The sequence below is a fragment of the Maniola jurtina genome, chromosome 20, assembly GCF_905333055.1.
Source record: "Maniola jurtina chromosome 20, ilManJurt1.1, whole genome shotgun sequence".
Taxonomy (NCBI): Eukaryota; Metazoa; Arthropoda; class Insecta; order Lepidoptera; family Nymphalidae; genus Maniola; species Maniola jurtina.
Genome location: NC_060048.1, coordinates 6,887,694 through 6,901,359, shown reverse-complemented (window position 1 = coordinate 6,901,359; position 13,666 = coordinate 6,887,694). Strand labels below are relative to the sequence as shown.

At 33.3% G+C, this 13,666-nt stretch overlaps 1 protein-coding gene across 1 annotated transcript; it reads right to left on the bottom strand.

Annotated features, from left to right (window-relative positions):
* LOC123875623 (glutamyl-tRNA(Gln) amidotransferase subunit B, mitochondrial) lies at nt 1–5,103 on the bottom strand. The gene is made up of 5 exons (XM_045921554.1): nt 4,673–5,103; nt 4,062–4,238; nt 2,753–2,905; nt 2,310–2,482; nt 1–670 (listed from the first exon to the last, which is right to left on the bottom strand). Exons 1-5 carry the CDS (start codon nt 5,075–5,077, stop codon nt 16–18), a joined length of 1,563 nt encoding a protein of 520 aa, XP_045777510.1. The 5' UTR covers nt 5,078–5,103; the 3' UTR covers nt 1–15.
* Nucleotides 5,104–13,666: the final 8,563 nt, after the last annotated feature.

Below are 13,666 nucleotides of genomic sequence, written 5' to 3'. Positions count from 1 at the left end.
AAAATATTTACAAATTTATTTCTTTAACAACTCTTCCATCTTTTCAGATGCAAGTGACATATCGAATTTATTATCTGTGCTTTTAGCTAATAAGCCTAACAGAGCGTTGAATACTTTGACTTTCCCCTCTTTATATTGTTTCACAATTTTTGGATTGTTTTCTATAATTTCTTTACATTTGTCCACTATCACCTTTTCATCTGTTATTAGGAACCAACCTTTAAGTTTAATAAGTTCTTTAACAGTCAACGTTGAGTCTTCAATGAGTTCATCGATAGTCGCTCGGCAGATGTTCAAATTTATTTTGTTTTGTAATAAGAAATCTATTAAATCTGCTAAGTGGTTATCTGTGACGGGGCAGTTTTCCGCATCTATTTTCCTCTTATTTAGTATCGTTAAAAGTTCATTGAGTAACAAATTAGCAACTTTAGTGGGGTTTCTGGCTTTATTTGTGGTGATTTTATGGAAATATTCAAGTAAAACAGGTTCGTTAACAAGTTGTATGGAGGCCTCTGGTTTTAACTCGTACTGTTCAACTAGTTTTCTTCTAGTTTGTTCCGGTAGTTCTGGTATTTTGTCCTTCACAAGTGGAACGCTGATGACGTCTTGTGTGTCTTCTTTTGTACTGAGATTGACTCTTAACGGCGGAAGATTTGGCTCGGGCATGAATCTGTAATCAAACAAGATAAAAATGTTTTTTTATTCAATAAACTTTTACAAGTACTTTTGAGTCATCAAAATATGCATCTGTACTAGTTCGGAATGCCTTTGGACCATTGGATCATTCCTGTATGATAGTTTTAGAAAAAATTTCGCACTCAATTCGCTCAAAAAAAGAAAATTAAAGAGTAAATTTTCGCGTTCGCTTTGCTTAATAACAACAAACACTGGATCAGATCGCTTGACTGTAAAAAAAAAACTATTCGAATTGATTCCTGGGAATCCTAATGGAATAATGTTATGATGAACGCGCTATAAAGCTAAGTACCCAAACAAAGAGCCTCAATACCTCAACCGGTAAAGGAGTGGACTGAAACCGAAAGGTCGACGGTTCAAACCTCGCCCGTTGCACTATTGTCGTACCTACTCCTAGCACAAGCTTGACGCTTACTTGGAGAGGAAAGGGGAATATTAGTCATTTAACATGGCTAATATTCTTTTAGAAAAAAAAAAAGAACTATCATGCAACAACGCAAATACATAGTTCCTATGCTTGTCTTAATAAGCTTAGTAGCTACTATTATAAAACAAAGTACTGATTTTTTAAATACAGGCATAGGAAGCCATAGTACAAAAGACAATAGAACTCAAAGACTGTTAATTTAACACTGACTGTGAATTTAATAGCAAATTGGCTCTATTTTAACGTTTAAACTATCGTGAGTGATTTCCATTCTAACTAGACGCCATGAATGATCCATTACAAACTCACATTACAAATCAATCTTCGGTTTGAGTTACAAAAACTCGATACAAAATGTTGCAAATTAATCTCCAGCTTTATGAGCACTGTGCGAGCAAAATTGCACATTATAGCATCCTCATAACGGTCGCTATTTATTAAACCCCGACCAAAAAGAGGGGTGTTATAATTTTGACGTGTGTATCTGTGTATCTGTCTGTGGCATCGTAGCTCCTAAACGAATGAACCAATTTTGATTTAGTTTTTTTGTTCGAAAGGTGGCTTGATCGGGAGTGTTCTTAGCTATAATCCAAGAAAATCGGTTCAGCCGTTTGAAAGTTATCAGCTCTTGTCTAGTTTTCTTATAGAGGTTTTTGTGTCTGGGTTTTTTTTTAATTTCGAGTTATCTAAACATCTCTGCGGAGTGATTCTTCTGTACTTAAAAGGTAGGTACTATTAGATATTCTTCTTTTTATAGACTATCAAACCTCTGGCAAGGTGTGATGCAGCCTAAGGTAGAATATGCTTGCCTAGGCCTGTTCACTTCTGACTTGAAGGTACCTATATTAAAAGCGTAAGAAAAAACTGAAGCCAGAAGGGCATTCTATATCCTATTCTATGAACTAGGTGCTTGTTGAATGCCTGCGCCGCAACACCGTCTGGCCTTGTACAAAAGGCGAAAATTTGTGTGTATGTTTGTTACTCTTTTACGGAATAACTGGACGGATTTGGCTTAAATGCGGAAAAGAGATAGACTGTACCCTGGTACAATCTATATAATGCTAACTCAGGATTCAACACATAGGCTACTTTTATTTCATAAAAATCAGAGTTCCCACGGGATTTTAAAAAAACTTAATGTACGCATCAGCCAGTAAGCAATAATCTTAAAGGGTTGGACTATTACCTGTAATCTTGAACAACTTCTTTGTCGCGCATGGGAATGGTGAGTTTGGCTGCTGCGTCCCAGGCCCGCGTCTCGTTGGTGATGCGACCGCCACTATCCAGTATTGTGCGCTGTCGGTCGATTTCGTGGCGAATAGCGCCCGCCACGCCACGCACTGAACCGATGTTTTTGATCTATAAACAAAAATAAACAGTTTTTTTTCTTACTAAACTGTGGCAAACCCAAAAGAAAGGATTATGATTTTAGCAGTCTACACATGTATGTATGTATAGATGTTTGTATTTATGTGTGTTCCACAGTAGCACCTAAACTGCTGAACCGATTTTGATGAATGAGGTGTCGATCAATTCGTGGCTACAGCGAGCAGTGAGCAGGCATCCTTTTTGACACTAACTTTTTTGTATAATGTTCATTCAATCAGGCTAACAAGATTTAAAATCTACCTCAGTGCGGGTAGACAGGGGCTCGCCGACGCGCCGCAGGGACACATTCGCGTCAACTCGCAACGCTCCTTCCTCCATGCGTCCCGTACATGCTCCTAGCCTTTGCACTATCAGCACCAGCTCTTTGACCAATGCCGCCGCTTCCTCCCCATCCTGAAAACAGAATAAATCATTATAATAACAATTCTCAACCCAATAATTTTATCTAATTAGGTTAATAATATCTAGTGGCTTTGGCTGTAGCTAATTACCACCCTACCCACAAAGCCATGCCGCCAAGTGATTTAGCCTTCCGGTACAATGCCATGTAGAAACCAAAGGGGTATGGGTTTGATAAAACCTTCTAGGTGAATCCGATTCCATCTCAGACTGTGTCTTTACTTACCACCAAGTGAGATTACAGTCAAGGGCTAACTTATATTTGAATGAAATAAGAAAAACCCACATTTTTTTAATCAGGTTTATAATATTATAAATGAGAATGTCTATCTGTCTGGTGGTGTGGTGGTCTGGCGACAGCAATGAAAGCCTAGTGGTTAAGATGTCCACTTCCTATTCCGGAGTTCGGGGTTTAATCCTGAGCATGCAGCACTAACTTTTCAGAGTTAAAAGCGTTTTAAGAAATTGAATTTCACTTGCTTTTATGGTGATGGAAAAAAATGGGAGTTCTCCATAATATTTTCAAAAGTGTGCGAAGTTTGCCATTCGGCACTTGGCCAGGGTGGCCCACTATACCTAAGTCCACCTCATTCAGAGAATAGACTTGTGTTCAATAGTGGACTAGCAATGGGTTGATTATGATAGGGATACTTTCTCGATCAGTTACTAATTATTATAAATGCAAGTGGTACCTTTTCATGGCCCAATCTCTTAGTCGATTTTGAAGGTAGAAAGATAGCTTGCATAGATAGCATCTATCATTTTTACAATCGCAATTGTTTTTATTGGCTAATTTTATACTATTCTTGTCGCAACAATGCATTGTAGCCAATAGTGAGCGAGCGTCAATCAATAAGAGGTGATTGCGATCATGACATTGTAGCTGTCATTTTACTGCAATTGAGCTGCTCATTATGGAGACCTTCTGATAAGAAATCCTACCAATGAGATTTGAACATGAAGCATATGACTGTGCATTGTATAAAAATAGACATCAGTCAGAAATATGTATTTAATCCTTAGCCTATGATCTATGCAAACCATCATATAGCAAGTTCAGATTGGACTACTTGTTTCGCAATCACTGTACAATAATTGTAATATGCTGACAAAGCAGTGGGGAAAAGCTAAATAAGTATAGTTTCTTTACCTCCAAGTCAGGTTCAAAGACAAGTTCTATGAGAGGTGCCCCAGCTCTGTTCAGGTCTACGAGGCTTCGCTTCAGCTCAGCATCATGCAAGGACTTGCCGCTATCCTGCTCCAGTTGTATCTGCTTTATCTTTGAACTCTTGTTATATGGCTTCTTATGGACCCCTGGTGTGAATACCTGCCAACAAAGGAGGAACATTGGTTAATTATTTGATCAAATGGTTTAAAACTAAGTCATAAACATCACAGTTATACATAAAATACTTGCTAATTAATTTTACTTATAAAAACATTTGCAAAGCACTGAGAAACTGTTTAACATAGCTAATTTTAAACTATAATGATGAGTAGATACTTAGCATGTTAATTACTGAAAAAATCCCAAGGACAGATACAGAATAATAAGGCAGCAAAAGAAGTGTCAAAAAAAAAACTGGTCTGGCTAGTCCGATTCGCAAAGGGTTTCGTACCATCGTAAAATAATTTTATACAAGACAGACAGACAGGGAACGAAGTGATCCTATAAGGGTTCCGTTTTTACCTTCAAGTTAAGGAACCTCAAAAATACCAATTACAAGAGCTAAGGAAAATTACCTAATATTTACTTAATACCTGAAAATTTATAACACCGTCGCTAGCTAATGGGGCTCTTTGTTGTGTTATCTGATAGCCAGCGGGCAAGTCAGCGTAAAAGTAATGTTTTCGGTCAAAAGTCGATACTTCGTTCACTTTACACGAAAGGGCCAATGCGGTCAAAATTCCTAGTTCCACACATTTTCTATTCAAAACAGGCAATGTCCCGGGTATTGCAGCGTCAAATAACGATACACAATTGTTCACTAACCCACCAAAAGTGTTTTGAGCACCGGAAAACAATTTAGATTCCGTATTTAACTGAGCGTGAACTTCCAAACCCACAACACTTTGCCACTTTTTATGAGAAGGCGTCGATAAGTAGACTTTGTGTAATTTGTTATTATTAAAACGGAATCTTCTTGATAATAAGTATAAATGCATTTTCTAAATTAAAAATGCAAGTTTTTTCTTAACATTGTGACATTGACAATACAATTGACTGACATTGACGACAACATCACAGCTGACATCTAAAATAACAGATAAAAAAATACCATAGACTTATTATACGCTCATGTATTTTAATGCATACATAGTTGTATAATTCCATTTAGAGCACTATTTAATCAAAGGATGAATTAGGTATATTAACATAATCCAACTTATTAACAATAAGTACCTGCCTCTTAGATCTAATATGAGGAAGGCTGACCAAAAATATTATTAAAAAGATAACTACCCACATAAAATTACATATTAAACTAGTGTATATTATGCAAGATGTATTAAAGTATCCACTATTTACCTTTATTTACCAATTTAGTTATCATATTAAATAAGTAATACAATATAATTCATTACATTACAGTACATGCAATGAAATAAAATGATGTACCTACCTACTTTAATATGTATTTTAGTACCATGTATTATTATTGTTAAGTAATATGAAAATTAAAACAAAAAGTATTAATGGTAAAAATACTTACCAGGCATCAACGATAGGTACTCCTCTATTGGAATGGAATTTATTTTACATATTTTACTATCTTAAATAATTTATTAAATCCTAAACCTTACATAAATTGCATTGATATTTTGACTACTTAACTTAGAACTAACTTTATAACGAAAATTTTAAATATCACATCTTTTTATTTACGCACTAATTGCCTATGACACTAATCCCGTTACTACTTCGAAGAGAAAGGAGAAAAGGTATAAAACAATGAAAGCCAATGTAGCTTCAGCGATGGAGTACATTTTCATAGATTTTTTTGGTCCACGAAAAATCAATAACAGGTATTACGACTACGTCTTTAAATTACTAGTGTTACTTTCGAGAGCGCGCGTGAACAGTGGACAGAGCAACGTGCAATCAATACCATTCACTGACGAGGAATGATCATAAAGTTCATAAACATGAAGTAGGTGTGCACAAAACCTTGACGATGCTATTGTAATACAACAAAATTAAACAGCACCACACATAATATGTCAGATAATGTGATTCACGTCGATCGAATTTTGCTGCTTACTGTGGATAGGTAGGTACACACCCACAAAACTGGCTGATAAATTGAATTATTTATCTACCTTTTGCGTCACACACCGCCACATTCTAGATTCTTTATAAGTAGGTAAGTACATTAAACTTTTTAATGGGCAATGCGTAGAACTTTGATAATATTTTTGTTAGGCCTACAAAAATTAAAAATATGTAGGTATACTTAATTGCGAAATTAGGTCACTTGCATCCATTTGTACCATTGATATTCTTCTAAATTATTCTAAATATATTATAAAAGCATTATAGGTACTTACTCACTACCTACTAGGTCACACTACGTCTATAAATGTAAACCATACCTAAATAATAGTTCATTCACTGCAAAAGGGGTGAATGACCTTAAAATACATAACATATAAAGTACCTACCATATTAACCTTAGGCAAAAAGGATTTTAGGCATACTTCTAAACGAAATAAGTCTGTGTACACGCAATAAAAATGGACCTACAGGCAACAATGTTTCAGAAGCAGCGTTTTACTAGCTTTAGAATTTTTAACTACCTAAGGATAATGATAGGTAGACAGGAAATAGATATCAATTCTATTTTCATCATATATTTTAATCTAATACCAATATATGATATTTAGACTTATATAGCAATCTAAATGTAATGTAAAAAGTTGTGTTATAAGAAAAAGATGCGTAAATAGTTGGTATTAGGTATATTATATAAAGATATCACAGACAGATTGAAAGTATAAGTACAGCAGGTTGGCAAGTATTTAAATATTATTTACGTATCAGCACTATCAGCGGACCGATAATGATCAACTATTAATATACCTAAGTATAAAAAAAATGTCTAATAATTTGGTAATAAATATGACTCGGTATATTCCATTTGTTGTCATATTATGTAGGTACTTTACGTTGAATGTATTAATTTATCAAATATGTACCCAAGTGCAAACCATAAAGTTTATTGAAAATATTTTTAAATATAATACATCATAATATTGTTTTATTTTAAAATGAATAATTCGTTTTTAAGGTTATTCTAAGGAATGTTAGGCATGCGTATCTTGAAGAGGTACGTAGTACGCACCTATCTAATCATTGAATAAATCTAAAAAAATGATATAATAAAATTCATATTATGCCTACTGAGTACTGACTTATGTACTTTGTTTAATTTTATTCGATTTCTTTGTTTGCTTAAGCAATATCGGCCTTCGTTAATACAAGGATTTCATAAATTTTCGTAACAACCCAAAATTACTATTTATCAGTAGTTAATTCGATTTATCAGCACGATGCGACGGCGATTTTGTAAAAAAAAAACAGATTTTTAAAAAATAATCCAGATTACGAGATTTCCAATTGAAGGAATTAAGTTCCAATAAAGTGACAATTATTAAGCACTCGAAACAAATTTTTCTCTCTCATTTAGTTACATATCCCATTGTTATCATATTTAAAAAAATACAAAAATAAAATGACAGAAATAACAAAAAATAAAATAACAGAAACAACTAAGAACTAAATAAAAGAAACAACAAAATAACAAAAAATAAAATATCAGAAACAATGATTTATTAATAATAATTGAGAAAGTCTTCAAAGTTATTAAAAAAGTATTAGTTCGCTAGAAAAACTAATATGTAGATACATAGAAATATCTACCTAAATTGCAATTTGCACCGAAACGCCAAAGTAACTAGGCAAATAGGGAGGCAGTGATTTTACTTCTAAAAGAGAAATCTCTTTTATGCTATTCAATAATGATTATTATTTAACATATTAGTACCTAATATAACTATGTACTCTAAGGCTTCTAAGGTTAATGTTGTGAGGCGTTACGGATACCTATGAGTAGATTATCTTTTCTGGATACTCTATCCAGTCTATTCGTATTGCTCATTCAGAAACTATACCTACCTATGCTTATTCAGATTATTTCATATGTATAAGTTTATTATTATTCGTCACTTCTTTGTTCATAATAGTCTGTTAAATTGCGCTTACCGACTCAACGAAGTAATTTATAAATTAAGCATCTGATATATTTAATAACATCAATTAGCTAACTAAGTAAGTAATTGTTTTGTTATTCATTAACAACTTATATCAATTGTGATATAGGATACTTGATAATCACTACTAATCTATTATACGAGTATTTAACAATGCATAGTTAAGTTTCTTGTTAAATAGGGTTAAAAAAGGTTTTAAATTTTATTATTAGAGTCTGGCTAATGAAAGATGAGACTGAAATCGCCCGGCAAATTTTAAAAAAATCGGAGGGCATCCCCAAACGTATAGTGAAAAAAATTGAATAACTTAATTTGATACTTGCAATTATTTAATTTTTTTAATATTAATTTACAGCATAGAAATGTTTTCACACATATCTGGTTTTACAAACCTCTATGTTTTTAAAAACACAACTTACAATCGTAAAATAATAAAAGCTAACCATGTGCTAATAAGAGACATGGTTTTAGAAAACATAATATTAGTTAATATCTTTTACGAATTTAAACCAAGTATCAAAATTAATTTGTCATACTTAGATAAGAAATGGCTGACGTCGATCGATGTTTTAGGGTTGCCCACTAAAAAGTTTGGAAAAAAGCCGAGGGTCATCTTTCATTAGCCAAACTCTACCTATATCATCGCAGTAATATAATTAATTAAAAACAACTGAAAACCGAAAATCTCTTAGGTACGTACCTATTACCTACTTATTAACCTTAGGTTATATTCTAGCATAGTAAACTGCATTTAAATTGTAAAGGAATCAAACGCATGTATTAATAATGTGTTGTTTCAAAATTGTAATTATTTAATTATTCCATTTGCGACCAAACGAGGTCAAAAGATGTATTCATTAGTATAATTAGAAACATACCTACCTACATGTGAGTGAAATCTGTTTTGTACGAAATAACGTACTAAGTTAGATTAATATTTATTTTTACAGCTGTTATGATACTTCCCAAATATATTCATTTTTTTTACTTTTGTTTCCACCATAATAAACTAGTACTTAGTAGCAAACGTTTTGTCAATAGGCAAATAACGTTATTTTTAAGTTTTGTATAATCAATATATTATTTTAATTTATTCGTGTATAATTAATCCCGCCAAAAACATTTAAAACATTTCATGTAAATTAGGTTGCCAAGACTCAAAAGTTCAGAGATCTCTAGTAGAGCCAAGCCCCTACATGGGCTTCAATTTGTGCTGCCCCCATGGACATACTATATCCCAAGTCCAAAGTGTATATCATTAGGGGCATGAGACGGGTCTGCCCGCGAGATTCAAATTTAATTTGGTTTTTCGCAATTTGTAAACTAATACGACAACGTAGGTTTATGTCATTTTAATTGCGCCAATAGCAGTATCATCCTCACAGGTCTTTACTTGAAAGGGTCCTGTTTAAGAAATTAGCTCTTTTATCGACTAATTTGTGCGTTATAGTCGATACTAACATAACATATAATGAGTTAATATTATGTATTGATATTTTATAATAATAATATGGTTCAGACCTCAGACGTCACAGCAAAATCAAGGTCGCTTTAATTTACTTCTACCTATCTACGTCAGTTTTTAATTTTGTATAATTGCTTCGCAAATATTCAGTACCTAGTGAACGCTGTTTATTTACCTTATTAGTCAATTCAATTTGAATTTACAACAAAATCAACATAAATTAGAAATCAATACTTATTTATTTTTATAGCTACCTGCTCGTAGGTGCTTAGGTATTAAATATCGTAAATCTGTGGTATCAAGTTGGGAGAAGGCTTCAAGTAGGTATACGTAGGTATTAACAATTTTCTAAGTAGGTATAGATATTAGAAGGCACCTAAATAATATTGAATTTACAATAGATATATCAAAATAATCAGATAAATACTTCCTCGGCTGGCTAATACCTTTGCCAAAATATACCTACGTACCTATTAGGTAGGGCAATACAAAGAGGGAATACAGCCAATATTATTTATATCTATATTTTGTTGTTTTAGTTCTTGAATGTTGAGAGAAAAAGATTGTTTAAATATTAATTATTGTTACTGTTATCAAAAAGGTATTTTGGATTTCATTTAACTATAAGGTATCTACCTACCTGCTCGAAAAAAGATAGACCGATATTCCGGATATTACTCGAAAATTCGGGCTTTTCGAGCGCCTTGTTCTAGTTTATAGATTTTGCAGATATAGCAACTCTATCTTTAACCACCGCTGTACCTTTTATATAACTCTGGCTACGGCCCTTATAAAATTGTTTAAATCACAGTACCTATTCTCTTTTTGACTCCGAGAAGATACAGTGACCAAGCATTATTATTACAAGGCCTGATAGCTCATTATTATTATAAGGCCCTGATAGCTCATTTATTATTAGAAGGCCTGATAGCTGTGCGGATAGTACTAAGTGCCTACCTACCTACGTGTATTTATCTACGTGAAGTTAAAAATATCCAGAGCCAAAGAGTATGTCCGGAGCCCTAAAACCAGTTCGATTCTAGAACGAGAATTCTAGAACGAGTTGCAAACTTGTAAGTACCTAAATGATTTCCCGAGTAGGTAGACAGAGTACCTAGGTGCCTACCTACTGCAGGAAAATCGAATTTATTAATGTACCTTACTGATTATGAACTTCATAAAAGACGCAGACGCAATAATAAGTCATTAAAAACAAATCATTCACAATTACATTTTACAATGCAAAAGCTTTCAACTTTTATTAGCCCTAAAATAATTTTATTTTTATAGGAGTCACGACTGCCCAAAAAAAGGAGTGTTGATAATCTTTTCAGGGTTCATGTAGGTACGAGTGCATGTACCTACTTATCATAATCATATTTGTATGTGAGTTTTTTATGCCACTAAGTACTTACTTACTTGTACCTATGTTATAACTAGCGACCCGCCCCGGCTTCGCACGGGTGGACATTTATTTTTTCTATTTTCCGGGATAAAATATAGCCTATACGGATTCGGAAGAATCCCTCTAAGTAATGGTAAAAGAAATTTTGAAATCGGTCCAGTAGTTTTTGAGCCTATTCAATACAAACATACAAAAATACAAAGGTTTCCTCTTTATAATATTAGCATAATATAAACTTATTACTTACTACTTACTTTATAAACTTATAATTGCATGAACAGATATTGATGTAATTATAATAGGGCGCCTATCGTTAGAATCCTTATATCATCTCGAGTGACGTTGGTTATAATTTTTTGAAAAAATCAATATGGCGATTGGCGGCTGCATGCCACCATTTTATGATGCGATGCAAACCGCGGTCGGGTTTTTTTTAAACTTTTTACATAAAATACTTATTGATATTAATACCTAGGTTATTAATTTAAAAGCTCTACCTAATCATGAATTAATTAATAATTAATTATTAATGAATTAAACTAAAACCGTAGATTTATAGTTCTTTGCTACTTAAATTTTATGTACCTACTATATTATTAGTGACTTTCTTACAAAAAAATATATTAGTAGTTAGTATATAGTTACCTAGGTATGTAGGTACGTACAATCATGGAAGCCTCGAGGAAATAGTTACTACACTGAGCTATTATATGAACGTATTATTAAGTAGGTACTATGATTATTATTGATTAGAAACCACAACCTAATTGATAGATATAGTCAAAACCGATAGAGTTGGACTTTACCAATAGTAGGTATCATCATATTCTCAACTAGCTGATACCCGCGACTTCGTTCGCGTGGATGTAGGTTTTTAAAATTCCCGTGGGAACTCTTTGATTGTCCGGGATAAAAAGTAGCCTATGTGCTAATCCAGGGTATAATCTATGTCCATTCCAAATTTCAGCCCAATCCGTCCAGTAGTTTTTGCGTGAAGGAGTAACAAACATACACACACACACACACACACACACACACACATACAAACTTTCGCCTTTATAATATTAGTGTGAGGACTAGTTGCCTAAATGCCTACTTTATTGATTCTTTTGACAAAAATATAGAGAGTAGGTACCTACCTAAAACAAAATATATCATGTTACTTAAATAAAAACATTTAAAAAAACATGACTGTTGAATGTTGATGATGACGCAAATACATATATGAAACAAGTTAAATAGGTAGACCGTATTTATTAATTCAAATCAGATCGCAAAACTTGTAGCAAAAAAGCCTAACGGAATTCTTAACAGGTAGGTAGGCAATAGGTATAGGTATGGTATATTTACTAAGATTTTTTATTTTCATTTGTTATTTTCCCACAACTACAGACAAAACTTAAGGGGCAAGCGACGGGTCTGCCCGGGAAATTCAAATTTTATTTGGTTTTTCGCAATTTGTTAAATAATACGACAAAGTAGGCTTATGGCATTCTAATTGCAACAATGGCTGTATCATTTCCACGTGTTTAAGGTCAGGTGGGGTAAGAGGGACGCGGGGGGAAGAGAAACTGTAACTAGTAAAAAGAAAACTATAACGGCGAGCTCTATGGTCACTACGTTGATATAACAGTATTAGGCGTAGTTCATATATTCTTGGATAGATGGCGCTACAACACGGCAGATAAGCGAGTAAAAGAGAGAAAAAAAATCAGTTGTCAAACTAAAAAACCAAGACCTAGCGGCGTTCCTTGTTTGTGTTATTAAAATATTAAAAACATCAGTTTTGCGGTTGATTGCTATGGTAAGTGTAATTATTAAGTTTAATCTTTATTTTCTACGTATTGTATTGTTTGTAGTGTGTGTTTTTAGTGCTTTTTCGATGTCAATAAAAACATAACCTTCAAAATGGCAAGCTGGGAAAGAGGAACGGCTGTACTAGGTTAAGAGAAACATATGTTCCTCTTTCCCGGTTTCAGGGGTAACAAACATTTTTAAAATCCACTAAAATACCGGCTGACTTTTAAGTACTGGCCAAGATTTGTAGGATAAACCTACCTATGAATATGAACAACTTTTTCTAAATAAAAAGTCAGCTGTCCCATACAAAAGTATCGATCAGTTGTGACCAAAATGTATGAAATACTTAGTAGATTTTTTTTTTTCGAGTACGAAAGTTGGTCCCATACAAAAGGTTAAGGTTTATCCTACAAATTTTGGCCAGGACTTAAAAAGTCAGCCGGTATAACACGTTCCGTAAATAACCATGATTTGTTTAACTGTTTATTTGTTACAGAAAAAGCAAAATGCCTCGAGCTTACGAAAAAAAGACCGATAGAAGTTCTTACCCGAAAGAAAAACTATTAGAAGTAGTTAGGGCCGTTAAAAGTGGCGCTTTGTCAGGTTATGCAGCCTCAAAACATTATGTTATAGTTATATTTCAAAACATTATGTTATAGTTTCACTACGAATGTTATTGTTTGTGACAGTATTTTTGTTGTGATACATTGTTGTTTACAATTACGCGTATAGGCCAAAGTGAGAAAAGTTCAAAATTGTTAGAAGTTTGTTTTGTTTCTTACGAGTTAATTTTTTAAATTGTAATTAAGTAAAG

Bases quoted from the DNA above. Each gene is read 5' to 3' on its own strand.
- LOC123875623 (XM_045921554.1), bottom strand. From the start codon at position 5,077: ATGCATTTATACTTATTATCAAGAAGATTCCGTTTTAATAATAACAAA. The intron at 4,239-4,672 runs GTATTAAGTAAA...CTTTGTTGGCAG, and splicing joins ACGGTGTTATAAATTTTCAG to GTATTCACACCAGGGGTCCA. The intron at 2,483-2,752 runs GTAGATTTTAAA...TTTTGTTTATAG, and splicing joins CCCTGTCTACCCGCACTGAG to ATCAAAAACATCGGTTCAGT.